This window comes from Podarcis liolepis (genome assembly GCF_965112155.1).
Source record: "Podarcis liolepis genome assembly, chromosome: 1".
NCBI lineage: Eukaryota > Metazoa > Chordata > Lepidosauria > Squamata > Lacertidae > Podarcis > Podarcis liolepis.
The window spans coordinates 98,770,669-98,785,662 of record NC_139554.1 but is presented as its reverse complement, the minus strand read 5'-3'; the positions used below and the strand labels follow the sequence as shown (position 1 = coordinate 98,785,662).

At 40.9% G+C, this 14,994-nt stretch overlaps 1 protein-coding gene across 3 annotated transcripts in view; it reads left to right on the top strand.

The window, feature by feature from the left end:
* The window catches only part of LRP1B (LDL receptor related protein 1B), a 742,760-nt gene that overhangs the window by 427,427 nt on the left and 300,339 nt on the right, over positions 1-14,994 (top strand). For all 3 annotated transcript variants that reach the window (XM_083492761.1, XM_083492762.1, XM_083492763.1), the window contains 3 exons: positions 4,195-4,314; positions 5,278-5,406; positions 13,476-13,733. In XM_083492761.1, coding sequence (XP_083348887.1) covers positions 4,195-4,314; positions 5,278-5,406; positions 13,476-13,733 — 507 coding nt within the window. The remainder of the gene's footprint in view (positions 1-4,194; positions 4,315-5,277; positions 5,407-13,475; positions 13,734-14,994) is intronic.

The window sequence follows — 14,994 nt, the reverse complement described above, 5'->3', positions numbered from 1 at the left end:
GCCACAACTTTAAAGATTCCAGATGTAGGTGGATTTTGGCTAGGTATTGGGTGTATACCCATTCCATCCTCCAGCCAGAGGGTGGAAACTTTTGACAGGGTCGTGCCAAGGATTATGGCCTCCCCAAGACTCCAAACTACCGAGGTGGCTTTTATGTGTCACTGTTGGACTAGAGTGCAAGCATTCGAATCATGATCCATCAGTGAGGCTCCGCCCACTAGCAGGCCCCTGATTGGCCTGTTCAAATTAGAGATTTTAGTGGGCAATCCCACCCTGCAATGGGGCCAGCCAAAAAGATTTACAGGGCCAGCCAAGCTTGTTCATCCTGGCTACTGGAGATAACGGATGATCTGTAAGGGGCCACAGCTGCCACCCACCCAGAAAAGGGGTAACTATCATGGTAAACTCTGTGCAAGTGGAATTTTCAAGGTTTGGATGTAATACTAAATTGCAGTTCATGAAAAATGGAAGTGAAGGCTTCCGCTCTTCTCAGGGTTGTGCTGGTAGAGGAGATGGAATGGGAGAAACAAGTGAACAAAAACTTGTTCATGCTATTCTGTCTGAACAAATCATTTTGTTCTATCCATTACAAAAGATTTGTCACCCAATAACCTTCTCACTGTAGTAGCTGACACCAGCTTTGCAGAACAGTTGGATGATATTCCAATATAGTATTGAAATGTGTTAACGTATCTCAGGTAAACATACTATTTGGAAACAGACCATATATGAAGGCAAGCCCTTGCTTCACACTCACTCTGTTATTGGAGGGCTAATAAGGAATAGTAATTAGCCAGAATTACTGTATTATGAGTGGATTTCTTTCTCTGAAAATTCATTGTTTGTAGGAGGTGGGTAGGAGGGCAATAAGTTTATTAGTCATTGCTAAAGAGATGAATTAACAGCAAACTGCTGATTGGCAAGGTAACTCTTGCTTTCATTTAAAAAAAATCAAAAACCCAGAGAGAGGTTGCCTTTAAATCAATAAAGACTTTGTTGTGTGAGAGGTGGTTCGTTGAATTGAGGATAAGACAGCGAGAACTTGACTGACAAATGAAATTGCAAGATCTTTTAATTAGGAACACAGCTGAGCGAAAGTCAGAGATTCCTGATGGGTTTTAACTGAGGAACTGAGCCAAGCATACAAAACAGTTACTGGAATAATACAAAAGCTTCTGCAACCTCATGCCTCAGGCAGTTGTAGCCGTGAGACTAAATGAATGGCCATTAGCTTGAACACATGAGAGCTCTTCTGGATCAGACCAGGGGCCCATTTAGTTCATCATCCTGATTTCTGTCACTGACTAGCCAGATTGTTCCAGGCAGTCAACAAGTACGGCATGAAGGCAAACAACCTTTCCTGTTGTTCATCTTCCCCCTGCCCACACTTCCCCATTGACTACTTTTGATCCTAGATGTTCCATATAGCTATCATTGTCTGTACTAACAGTAATGCTAGTTCTCTGGGTTCTGCTCTGGGTTCTTCTGTATGCACAAGAGTGAAGCATTAGCAGGGGCACCGAGTTGGGTCCCACATTTTTGGGCGGAGGCAGCTGTTGTGTGTGCATGGTGTCACACGTGTGACACCCTGCCCCACCCCTTCAGACCACGTCTGCCAGGATGCTCTGGCAGGTGCCACTTGTCAGGGCCAATTGCTGTTTATTTGGGGCACATATGCTCCACAATTCTGCCCATCGTTTTTCAAAGCCATTTAAGTCACTTGCCATCACCACATCCCATAGCAGCATATTCCACAAATGAACTAAGGATGGTGTGAAGACACTTTTGGAGGGCTGTCCTAAAGCTACCAGCAATCAATTTCACTGAACGGTGCTTAATTCTAACGTTGAAAGAAACAAAGTCACTGGCTCTTCACCTAACCTACATCATGGAGTTTTTCAACTTTTTGTGAAAATAAAGTAAGGATGGAGGGAAGCATGATTTCACATGGAGTTCAATTTTATCCTACTACTTCCTTTGGTGAAACTGTAGATAAGCTGTGGCCACTCCTCTAGCAGCATTCCAAGGCAGGCATAAGCAAACTTGGCCCTCCAGATGTTTTGGGACTACAACCGCCATCATCCCTAGCTAACAGGACCAGCGGTCAAGAATGATGGGAGTTGTAGTCCCCAAATATCTGGAGGGCCGGGTTTGCCTATGCCTGTTCCAAGGGATAGAAACATGCTTTAACTTTCAGCCAGAACCAGTGTGCAGTAAAGGGGGAAGTTTTGCAGGCCTCAGACTTTCCCTAGAAAGGTGAAAGGCCTTGTCATAGGTGATTCCTTTATTCAAGTAGCCAGCTAGAAAGAGCTGACTATAACTATGTTGCATATTTCTTACTTGAGGCAAAGTAGGTCTGGAGCCGTGATGAAAGATAAAAGTGCAATAGAAAAGGCAGATAGGTCTACGTGATTTCCACTTACTTCCTTATACCATGCTCATAAAAGTTTTAAAACCATTTGTTGTTCAACTGCAAACTTGAAGGGTGCATCTCTTGTTCAGACATGAATCTTTTGGTTTTCCTCATATTGGTGTTGCATTTAAGGAAAAACATGCTTTGTTCTTCAGTTTAGGATATACCTGACAAAGATGTGTAGAGTTTACTAACCCTTGGGAAAGTTTCACTTCCTTTGTACCTCAGAAGGCCGACACACATTTCACTTCAAATCTGACTTACGCAATACATTGATGGTAATTCTAAAAAGAACATAAATGGCCAGGAACAAGTAATGAACACAATACTGTTTAAGGAAGTGCAATATGCCTGGCATGCCTTGCCTTGTTGCCAGTAAAAGGGAATTGCTTCTGTGACAAATTTAATAAGTGTCATTGAAGCAATTCCCTTTTGCAGCCAGCAAATGTGTATAGACTAGAGATAGTACACTTGTTGAATGTCACATGTGAATAACACATACAGCTCAATGGTTGTATAGGCATGTACACAGACTGTACACCTGTTGAATGTAGCATACAAACTCCCCTAAAGTCACTCCCATTTTAAAGCAGTTTTGTATATTGGCCTTTGCCTTACTTGCTGGAATTGCAAGCTAAATTATATTTGCTCCAGAGTGTTAAAGTTGTTAATGCCTGCTGACATGAAGGGGAAGCAAGAGCTGGAGGCCATGTGTAGTATATACACCTGTGAGGTGACAGAGTACTTGTATCAGTGAAGAGAGGAATGCAGGAAGCTTGGAAAGGCCAAAACCTAGGGAGAAAGTTGGTTTCGGGAGTAGCTGAAAGGAGACATGGGCGAGAAAAGAAAGAAGAAAGATAATCTGCAAAAGAAAAGGCAAAGCAGAAACAAAGCAATAGGTATTGAAATACATGTGACAGAAACTGCTGTTCACCTAGCAACAGTTAACTGACATAGCTAAGTTATAACCATCACTGAAACTGTGCTGCAATTGCCTCACCCTCACCCATTTACAGGGAGAATATAGTACTTGTGACAGGCTAAATAGATAATCTGGCTGGAAGATCTTCAGTTTGGTTTGATTTACTGCTGCCCTTCTACCCTGGTAGTGGCAGCGCTGCCAATACCACCAATTAGGAGCTGGGAATTCAATTTATAATTAGCACCAAGTGATCATAGGGCTTCTTTTTCACCAGCTTGAAAGTTATTCACCTTTGTCTGTATAATATGAAGGGATGTTTAAGAACTGGTGGATTTAGATGTAAATATTACATTTTAAAGAAATCCCTGTCACAGGGTTCCTTTTCAGGAATGCAGTTGAGGGGAGATTAAAAGGAATACCATCTTGCTTAGGGGCATTATTGTAAGAGTCCAAAAATGCCCACAGTTCCTCATGTTGAAGGACTCCAATAAATTTGGAACACACACACACACACACACACACACACACACACACACACACACCATTCCCTATTCTAGAACAAATGCAGCTCCAAAGATCAACCTGCTTCTCTTGCTTGCTTTCAGGTTAAGGCTTTATGGGTGGAAAAGGTAAAACTTTGATCTGTGAACTTATTAACTTGCCTCAGGAAAACTGTGTTAGCTAGAGACTCAAGATCATGAATGTCAGAGTTGGGGTCTTTCCATTCTGGCCTGCTTCTTGTGGTGTAAATGCATTTACTTTTTCCCCCCTTTAAAAAAAAAACTGAACAAGAATGTTGCTGTAGTAATAATATGAAATATGCTCACTTTGATAACATTTTACTATCTTTCTTTTGCAGAAATGCAACCAAAATGTCAACAAATGCAGTGCCAGTACAAATGTGCTATATCCAGGAACAGAACTGGATGCTACTGTGAGAAAGGATATGAACTTGGTATCAATGGGAAAACGTGCCAAGGTAAATAACCATTCTGTCATATTATTTTTAAGCCCTCGAGCTCAATGAACTACTTTGGTGGGGTTTCATCTTGATTTCAGGAGATCTTGGAGAAGTTGCATATGATTTTAAATGCATAGTTGTCTGAAGAACCATTGCCTTGAAATAGTAAGATATTTGTGATAGAACAGGATAGCATTTCAGTCCTGGGCATGGATGAGTGAGAAAATAGCCAATGGTCAAACAGGACATTACTTTTATGCAGGGGTCCTAAAAAAGGTCAAAATGTTGGAATCAGTTCTGTCACTCTTCAGATTAGCAAGATCCTTTGTCAAGAAGTGAGAGAAATGGAATGTCATTGCTGCTTAGCCAGGATGATCTGATTTAACAGAGCAGAACGGAGGGGTGAGATTGGCAGATCATGGGGAAAACAGAACATTGAAACCCTGAAAACATATTAGAGTTCAGTTACAGAATTGATGGAAGTAATCTGAAAGTCATCCTGCTTTTAACTAGGATGTGAACATTCTTACATCAACTTTCACACATTTACTGGGTAGCCCTCAGATAGTCAGAACCAGTGTTAAGATCGGTAGACTCGTAATCTGATGAACCAGGTTCGATTCCCCACTCCTCCACATGCAGCTGCTGGGTGACCTTCGGCTAGTCACACTTCTCTGAAGTCTCTCAGCCCCACTCACCTCACAGAGTATTTGTTGTGGGGCAGGAAGGGAAAAGAGAATGTTAGCCACTTTCAGACTCCTTTGGGTAGTGATAAAGCGGGATATCAAATCCAAACTCTTCTTCTTCAGACCATCTTTTCAGACAGCTAATGTCCCAGATTCCAGCTGTACCATATGGCTTGAGACTCAAGAAGATACATGAAAGAAAGCTTGATGTTTAGACAAAAGGAAGGGGGCTTTGTATGTAAATCTCTCATTCTAACACTTGCTTCTAATCAAACCATTTTGATGTTCCCATCAGATGTAAACGAATGCAGTCTGTATGGGGTCTGCAGCCAAACCTGCGAAAATTCAGATGGCTCGTATGCTTGCAGCTGTGTGGAAGGTTATCTTCTTCAGCCAGACAAAAAATCTTGCAAAGTTAAAAGAGGTAAGGAGAAACAGTTGTCACCTATGTAGTTCTCCCCCCCCCAGCTCTTTCATATTTATTTTTAGTAGATAAAACTTATTGCCTTAGTAAATGTGATAGATTATGCCAAAGTATGAATGAAATTTCATTTTTACATTTTATATAGTTGGAAAACCAGAACAGAACCCTCAAGGTGTCAGAGTTCAAACCCCTTGCAGATAGAAAACTAACACATCAGCAGAAAGCTGGATTAAAACCCTTCCCCCAAAGTATTAGATGGTAGTCTTTATATTAGTCAAAAACATTTGAAAAAGTTTAGCTAATGTGAGTAGACAGCTCCACTCAGTCAAGGTTAATTCAGTCAGTTCTATCCTTCAACTAGATCTCATCTGATTCTCTCCCACATACAGATGAGTATTTATAATAATTTAAGTCCACCTTAAATGAAACTATTAGGAAGTAATTATTCCCTTTGGATGTTAGACCTGAGACTCTGCCTTGCTCCTAGCAACATCCCATGAGCATTGATTTAATGATATTAATACTATGCCTTATTAGATAATTAATGCATATTTTCATTAGCAATAATAAACTAAGCATTTAAGGGAATTAGCAAGTTTGGTTTAATGAAGTCAAATTGAAGAAAGGATTTCCCTAGTCAATGTGTTGACTCTACAGCCTATTTTCCCCCTGCAATCTGTTCACCATCAGCATGCATAATGACACACAAGGCACTCTGCCTTACTGTGAAAAAGAGAAGAAAAAGAAATTGGGATGTAAAAGGAGACCACCCTTCTCCATGGTGCAAATGAAAAACAAAATAAATGAAAAATACTTTTATATAGTTTTACAATGGAGTAAGTCCCACTGAATTCACTGTAACTTCTGAGTAGACACGTATGGTGTTGCACTGTTTTTTATGGACATACAGAAGGGTTAATTGGATGGTCTTCATGCTGTTACATAAATTTATTATACTAAAACTAAAATAAACATAAGATCATGAAGCTATGAGCAATATACATGAGTAAAGGTGTTTATAAGCCCAAGAAATAAAACTTGTTTAGATTTCATATTGATCCACAAACCACAGCAATGGATTTGAAATATAGTAATATAATACAAACTAAGATTATGCAGCAAAAATCAATTTCAATATTTCTTTTCACTTGTCATTCATCATGAATGTCATTTTAGTGGGATTTGGCAGGTGTCATTGCTGATACTGTACTCAAAACTGCCAATTAACTACAGATAAACACTTTTTTTTTACTTTAACCTAGTTTTTTCTGTTATGAAATAAGTATTTGTCAGTATTTGGGTAGCTACCTATGTACACTTACCTTGGAGTAAGGTCTACTTGTGATTAACAGACGTTGGATTACAGCATTCATCAGATTAGGCCAACCACAAATTGAAAGTATAGTGATATGCAGCAAACTTCTCAAGTTTGCGAGCCTAGGTAACTTTACATCATCCCTGTTTTGTTTGGAGTTTATGCTGATCAGCAGTAACTTCAAGCCCCACTGGGATCAGCTACACTTTAAAATTTTCAATTAGGAACTTGGAGGTGGAGCTGACCCTTGCCAAAGTTGAGCCTGACGACATTGCCAGCTAGCTGATTGGCTTGTTTGAGACCATTGCCCACAATCAATACACTGGAGACATTGCAGAATATTTCTCCCATTTTAACATGATGTTATTTCCCCCTACCTTCTAGGGCAGATTTTCAGGGACATAAGAGGTCTGCAAGAGGGAATATGTGCAAGTTTCCTGTTTGCCTTCAACAAGATAAACATTCTGAGTGGGGGGTTTCATTCATGAGTGTACATTTTTCTATATATAGTGTCTGTTCAGCTTCTGTGCCGCAAATAAATGACTGTGCCAGCAGCAGCAGACCCTGGAGTCTCAAATTTCAGTGGTGCCCTGTGTGACATCAAAATCTAGTGCCACCCCTCCCACCTTTTGCTTTCCATTGGACTTCATAGTTATGGTGCCTGCTGTGTGTGGCATCCCAGAAGCTCCACAACCTAGGCAACCAAACTAGTCATGCTCCCCTAGATCTGCATTTGCTGCCAGTACCTAATGAATGTCAAGCCAGTCTGAGCTTAACTAAACCTCCATCCTATGAGTCCTATTTCTCCCAATTTTACTCTTGAGTGGTATCCCTCGACCAATTAGAATTCATTCAGGATGGTTTCAACCTCTCACATTGCTGATGCTGCGTTCTGTTCTGACAGAAGGATGCTTCGCCAACATACCACTTCAAAGACTGAGCAAGAAGAAGCCGAGGAAAAGTTGCTATATTGGAACCATGATCTGGTTGTTTAGGTTTTGTGCTGTGCTGGGATAAAAGGGCTTCCTTTCTTGCAGTGCAGCACAGAAGAGCTCCCACCTGCCTATAACTTGTCTGCCCTTTCCCAGCTGCTTCTGCCCCTGAACTTCCCTGTTTCTTCCTTTCCCTTCGCCGTACTCTTTCTCCCCACTTCACCACTTAAATTCTGTCTCTGTATGTGGCACGTGTGCTCTGCCTTCGTCCAACTCTGACTGCTGTTAGTTGCCCTGCCCTCTGCTCTGCCCTTCACCTCACTAGTCCTAGTGGATAGTGACCATCATTGGCTTAAAAAATAAATAAATCAGGTTCCAAAATGAGATTTGAAATTAGATGCTGAAATAGCTGCCATAAAGCTGTGATCAGATTTCTTACAATCCTTTTATGTCTACTTTTTCTTTTAAAAAGCCCCCCAAATATCTAGTTGATAACTATGCTGCAGGCCTGCTCCTTGATAATAATCCATTTAGCTGACTGGAATCAATCGGACTCATATTTGCATTACTGAGAGTAGGCCAGAACCCCTAGTTAGTGGGTGGGGGGAAATGAAATAGGGTTTTGCTGAAGATTCAGAACCTTTATTCTTCTTTGCAAGGCTTTCACAACTATGTTAGTGTCAATGCAAGAAAAAGAATATCAAAAACAGCTACTTAAATTTTTAGCTTCTGGAAAAGCTCGTGTAAGGTTATATTTCTCATTTACAGCAGATCTATGGGGGAAAATAGACTGTAATGAAAGGAAGAGAGCCTTACTATGATCAAAAGGTGTCTGCTCTGCACAGTCTTTAATGTGTATGTTTTTCTACTCTTCTAAAAAAGATTCAGAACAAATTGACAATGCTCATGTGAGAAACTCGCTAAATTAAATTAAAGTTTTAGGATTTCAAATCTGCACTACTTTTTTCAGGCATATAATTGTGAAATATATTTCTGCTCTTGTTTTCTTTCAAATACTGTACTTCGTGCATTCTTTTCCCACCAGCCTTTTGTCTCAGTCCTAGCAAATTTCTGGATCCTATTGAATCATCTGTTATAAAGCTTGTTTTTAATATAGCAAGATGATTCAAAGTGGATTGTATTTTTTTCCCAGTGTTCTTCTGTCTTTCTTTTGTAAAAGATGTTCTATAAGGTAAGCATATCCTCTAATACTCTGAAGATTTTCTTCAGCAATAGAGTTGTAGCTGATGGTGGCAGCATAGCAGGGGGAGACTTTGGTTTTCTTATGTGCTGTGACACTGTTTATTGATCTGTGGTTCAAGTAAAAAGCAGATAGGAAGAGAATAGAATACAAGTCTTTCATCATCTTAACCACAGTCAAGGAGCAAACTAACTACCTTTTGAGAAAGAGAGATATAATTAAGGACTTTTTTTATATGTGGGTTAGAGGTGTGCCATTTCATGTCTCATTAAAACACCAAATACAGCATCATTATTTGAACAGTTTAAAACTCATTTGGCCTAATTATAGTCTCGTTGTCACTAGAATATTGCTTTTCTTACAGCCTTTCAATACAGCAAAGTAGATCTGCATATATGTTCAAAACACTGCAAAAATGCTCAGATTGTGTGCTTTTCTTTGTTGTTTATCTCTAGCTGTTGTGCATCTGAGATTTTGTATACACTTGAGATTTGGAATATAATGTAATGTAGGGAAAAATAACAGAATGCTTTTAGAAAGATCAGAGGCCACTAGAGAGAGAACAGGACCACAGCAAGTCATTTTGAAACAAGCCCTGAAGGATAGCTCAGTTGGTAGAGCACGAGACTCTATCTCAGAGTCACTGATTAAAGCCCCACATTGAGTGAAAGATTCCCTCATTGCAGGGGGATGTCCCTCATAGTCCCTTCCAACTCTACAAATCCGTGATTCTTTGAAGAGAAGGGTAACACAAGACAAGCAAAAATAGGTAGTAAAAGCAGGACACCTATATGATTGACAAGGATGTTCTACTACACAAGGCCCTGTGAATGAATAAGAACTATAGAACGAAAGTTTCTGCTGGTAGCTTGTTCCTATGTTAGGCAAGTCTTGCCACAGAGGATATGTAAAGAGAGGAGGCACCAGTTTACATTATCTTCTGTATGATTTGTTATGTGGAAAACCCAGTGCAAAAATAACTTATAAGTGCCCTACCTTCCATGCGTATAAAGTTGTGGGATTTCAACTGGCAAGCTGTCAACCACGTAAAGTTGAATCTTCACAATGCAAGTAAGCTGCGAGTTACCTGAATTATCTAAACTTGTCCAGCAAATTGTGTATTGCATAAAACATTTAAAATGTGATTCATATACAGTAGTTTGGGGTTTCTTCCAACAAGCTGGTCTACACAATACATGGCTTATTGCAGTTAAGACCTGTCTTAGAAGCTAGCATAGTGTGCTCCAGATGTTGAGGACTATCATCCCTGACCATTGGTCATGCTGGCTGGGGCAATGGAAGTTGGAGTTCACAACATTAGGAGGACACGGCATTGGCTACTCCTGCCTTAGAGCTATAAACACTTTGGTGTGAATATAGCAATTTGTTTATTTTATTCAAAACAAAATACTTAGATCTTTCATCCAGATGGTAGCGTATCATTGGGTAAAAGCTGAGTAAAGCAATATAATAAAATAACAACAAAATAGTAGGGCTGAATAAGGACATAAAGACAATAACTGGTCTGCTATCCCAACCAAACACCTTCCAAAACAGCAGGGAACATTATCCTTTCAAAAATTATATTTTAATACCTATTTACTGTGAATGCTCTCACATTTAAATACCTGGAATAGTTGCATCCTGTAAGCACATACAACTTCCTGCAGTTTATTGAAAATTTATGAGCAGTTGCAACAAGTGGATGTCATGAAGCTAATCAAAGTGAATCAGAATGGAAGACAAATCTGGGTGTTTTCTTCCAGAGGCAAGCAAATCTCTACAGTGAATTGTCGTTGCTTATCTGTTCCAGTTTAGGATATTGCAGTGTTTCCCAACCGGTGTGCCGCGGCACACTACTGTGCCGTGAGACACCGGCTGGTGTGCCGTGGGAGGGAGGCGGGCGAGTCGGGCGGCGAGAGGCGGCGGTGGCGGCGGCGAGGATCCGCGTCGAGCCGGGGGCGGCTCCGCGGTGGTGGTGCCGAGCGGCGGGGCAGCTCGCGCAAAAGGGAGGAGCGCGAGACAGCGGAGGAGGAGGAGGCCGGCATGTCCGGGCAGCAGCAGCAACAGCAGCAGCAGCAACTCCCGGCGACGGCTCCTCCTCCGCCCGCTATCGCCGCCACCGCCTCAGCTGCCCTCGCTCTGCTGCCTCCTCCCACCCCGGCAAGGGGAAGGAAAAAAACGTTCACTTTTGTGCGTCCCCCCCCCCGCGTGACGCTGCGCGCTGACGTCACGGGGTGGGGCTTTAATGGTGGTGTGCCGCGAGATTTTTTTCCGGTAAGCAGGTGTGCCGTTGCCCAAAAACGTTTGGGAAACACTGGGATATTGTCAGTCTTGTTGTTTTAAATGATGGTCCTAAGGAGGATGGCAACTTGCCAGACCTCTCCAGGAGGAATGTGAGTTAACACGTATAGATTAGGTGTCAACATGTGACTGACACAACCTCTAATGATGTGAATTATTATTTAGTTCTAGTTTTATGACGTTTGTGTTGGTGCATGGCCTTACTGCATGATATTCTCCTGAGACAAATTCTAGTTCAGGGGTGGGAGTGTGCCAAACATAGACTTTTATATTCCAAATCACAAGCCTGTTGTCTTCACCTTTGTTTTCACCAACTATGATCAGCACTTTTAAAAATATCAATTACTGCAGTTCAATATTGAATATACCATTTCCCTTGTCATAAACCTGGGAGGATGTGCAAAGCCCTCTTTGGGAGGTATCGTTCAGTACCATTATCCAATATGAATTTCTTGGACACACTGCCATACATTTTCATCATTATACAGAAAGAGTACAGCAATCATTCTTGAATTTCATTTATTTTTATTTTCCCTTAACTTTTAATACTAGTTTGTTGCTGCAAATGTTCATTTTTAGTTTTATGCCTGAGAAAGATTATTGTATCCTTTTAGAGCCTACATCTTTTAAAAAACAACAATACTATACTATGTTTTCAGTGTGGAACTGGAGTCTGTGTTGTATAAAAGCTAGATAGTTAAGTTTCTATTTCAGATTCATACCCCTGCTTAGTTTATAATCTAACTTCTCTATCCTAACTACATCTGACTTCATCAGGGTAATTCCAGTTCAAATCTTCACAAATTAATCTGTTCGGAGATCTGAGGAGATAAGAGAATTTATATAGGGGAAGGTGGCCTGACTTCCTAACTCAAATACCCTCCAACATTTCTCTGAGGAAAATAGGGATGTCCAGTGCTATTTTTCTAGAAAAAGAGGCTAGAACTCAACTCATTCTCTTAGATAGCAGTGGTGCCCACCTGAGAGGTGCTGGAACTGAGTTCTGGTGAGTTCCAACTGGAAAAAAAGCCCTGGGGACATCCTATTCCATGCCCCTCCAACATTTCTCTCATGAAAATAGGGGCATCCTAAGGAAAAGTGGGCCATTCTAGGATCAAATAAGAAACCAGGATGGCTTCTGTCAATCCAGGACTGTCCCTTGGAGGGTCTGAATTCAGCAGATCCATTGCCCAGTTCCCATGGTACACTTTCTGGATGGACCAGCTGTCCTGGTGATGCACAGAATAGGGAAGCTATGTTTTCCTCTGGGGTTTGAGGATCATGGTCTCTGATAGTAGTTTCTTCAAGAACTTCTCTCAGCCTTGTTCATTCCAGGGTGGAAGTTCAGACCAGATTTAGACTTCATACTGTTACAAAAGCCTGACGCCCATCCCTCTCTCTGCCAAGCCATGGCAAGAGCACATGGGATTTCAGGCACCCACACAGGGTCTCTGTACCTTGGGAGAATAGAAGACACTGTGCATTAAGAAATAGGGGTTATTTGCCTATTTACACCCTCAGTCTGTAGGGAGGGGGTCCTGATCTTGCAGCATGGCCCAGAGCACTGTAGACAGTCCTTCCTTTACCCTCTCCAAGATGGATCTCCCCCTTACTTACTTGCTTACTTACTTCCTCCTCCTCCTTCCCAGAAACACCTTGCCCTCCCCCAGAGCAGTTACCCTGGCAACCTTTCCAACCCCTGTCCCTGTTCACACCTCAAGGCAGTTCTCTTGCAGTGGCAACGACCTTCAATGGCTCTCTATTGTTCCCTTAACCTAGCTCAGTCAGGCTGATTTGAGTAACCCAGCCCAGGAATTCCCAGTCTGGCACAGCCCTGCACTTTGTTTTAACCCATCCCCCGTTAATCAAAACCCTGGCATTTATTAATTTATAGGTTTTGCCACAAATCTCTAACAATACCTTTCTGTCACTCTCCACAGCTAGCATTCCACCTCCTCTTTCCTGTCCAATTTGAGTACACTCATGGGTCCTTCTGAAGCAGGCAAAAATGAGTGACGTGCTCAAATCACAACTAAAAACTGGCTTATTTCTTTCTCTCTCTTACACACACACACACACACACACACAGACACACACACACCTTCCTTCACAACCTAATCTTAAATGTAAGGTGGCTTGTCATTACTGAATCTTCTTCCAATGCAATGAAAGTGGGATTAGCACTCCAGGTTGGAATCTATATCAACTGATATAATTCCTGAAAGGAATTGTTGGGTATATTTTAATGTGTTCATTTTCATTTGTTAATTAACCATTCTCTTCTTTCCTTAATGTTTGTTCTGTTAATGTTTTCCAGATCCTAATGATTCACCTCCAGTTCTTTTGGTTGCAAGCTCTGATACGATTGAGGTCCTATATCTAAATGGAACTAAATCATCCACCCTTGGCTTTGTGAGAGGAACTGGAATTCAGACATTGGATTTTATATACAACATGAACACAGTTTGTTGGATTGAATCAAGGGAATCTTCAAGTCAGCTGAAATGCGTCGAGACATCAAAAACTGGCATGCTAACAGATGAATGGATAATAAGCACTATTCCTTATCTTCACAGTAAGTATTTTAAGTTTGAGAAAGTAACTTCAAGCAAAATGATAAGAAGAGCCTCTGTCTTTTCAGCAAACTTTCTTACAGATTTAATGTTATTATATAAACGTTATTTAGAGTGGCATCTTACTGTAGTAATCAGGGGAGATAAGGCCATATAATTGTCATATCTTAAGCCCTGCCCATGGAAACAATGTAAGCAGAGAGGTTTAGACGTGGTTAGGAACGTCTCTAAATTTCTTCCCAGTTTGGGTGTGTGAGAGGGGAAGTTGGATGAATCCAAGCCATTTCCTAGTTTTCCCTTTTTCGACATATTGATGTCAGTGCTCCTTTTGTTGGGACAGGATGTCAGAGGCTTCAGCAGTCATAGGAAAGGGAAATCTGACATTGGTTTTCCCTTTTCTTATATTGGTGCACTGTGAAGTCAGAGATGGCTATCCAACAAATCCTTTTGCACCTGGAACTTCCTCACAGGTGACACCCTTATTTATCTTCCTTCATAAATCTGGTCTTTTCACCGACTGAAGTCTTAGAATACGGCAGTGTACAAATTTAAATAAACAAGCTGTGTTTGCTATTGGGTATAGTTTTATTTTTTGTTCGGAAACAATGAATGCCTTTTAAAAATTGGGAGTGGATATGAACAATATTAGATTCTTTGTCTTTAGAGAAAAGGCAACTTGAGGCTTTTTGATTTGAAGACTGTTATGATGGCTATGAATTTGAACATTTATTCTTGGATTGGAAAGTTCACTCTAAGCAAGTGGAACAGAATTACTTTAAGCATAGCCAAGTTGTCATTGTGCAATTCTTCTGAGTCACTTTGAAAACAAAGTCATTTAATGCTTTGAAGGAATTTAATAAAGGCAGTAAGGGCATTAATGTATGAGAAGGTTGGGCTGTCCTGTCACCATGTATAAGCTGTTCATTTTATCAATATGTCACAGAGCAGCTGGAGTTTGATGAGATGGTCTATGCATTTCACCATGACGGTTCTGGAGTTGATGCTAAATTCTGAATATTCCTTGCATGCATAATTACATAAACACTCCATCACACCATATAAGCAAAAATAATGAACTAATTGGAGAGTGCTTGAATATTTGTCCCTGTATGTTGTTCCAGAGAAGTCTTTCTGGGCTTTTCTTCAACTTGTTTTCAGACCATGCACCAGCATTGCCTTGCATTCTGCTCTCCATACCCGTCAAAATAAAAATGACAACCTTATTTCCATTGTATTTCACTTTGAAAATCCATAATAATGGAA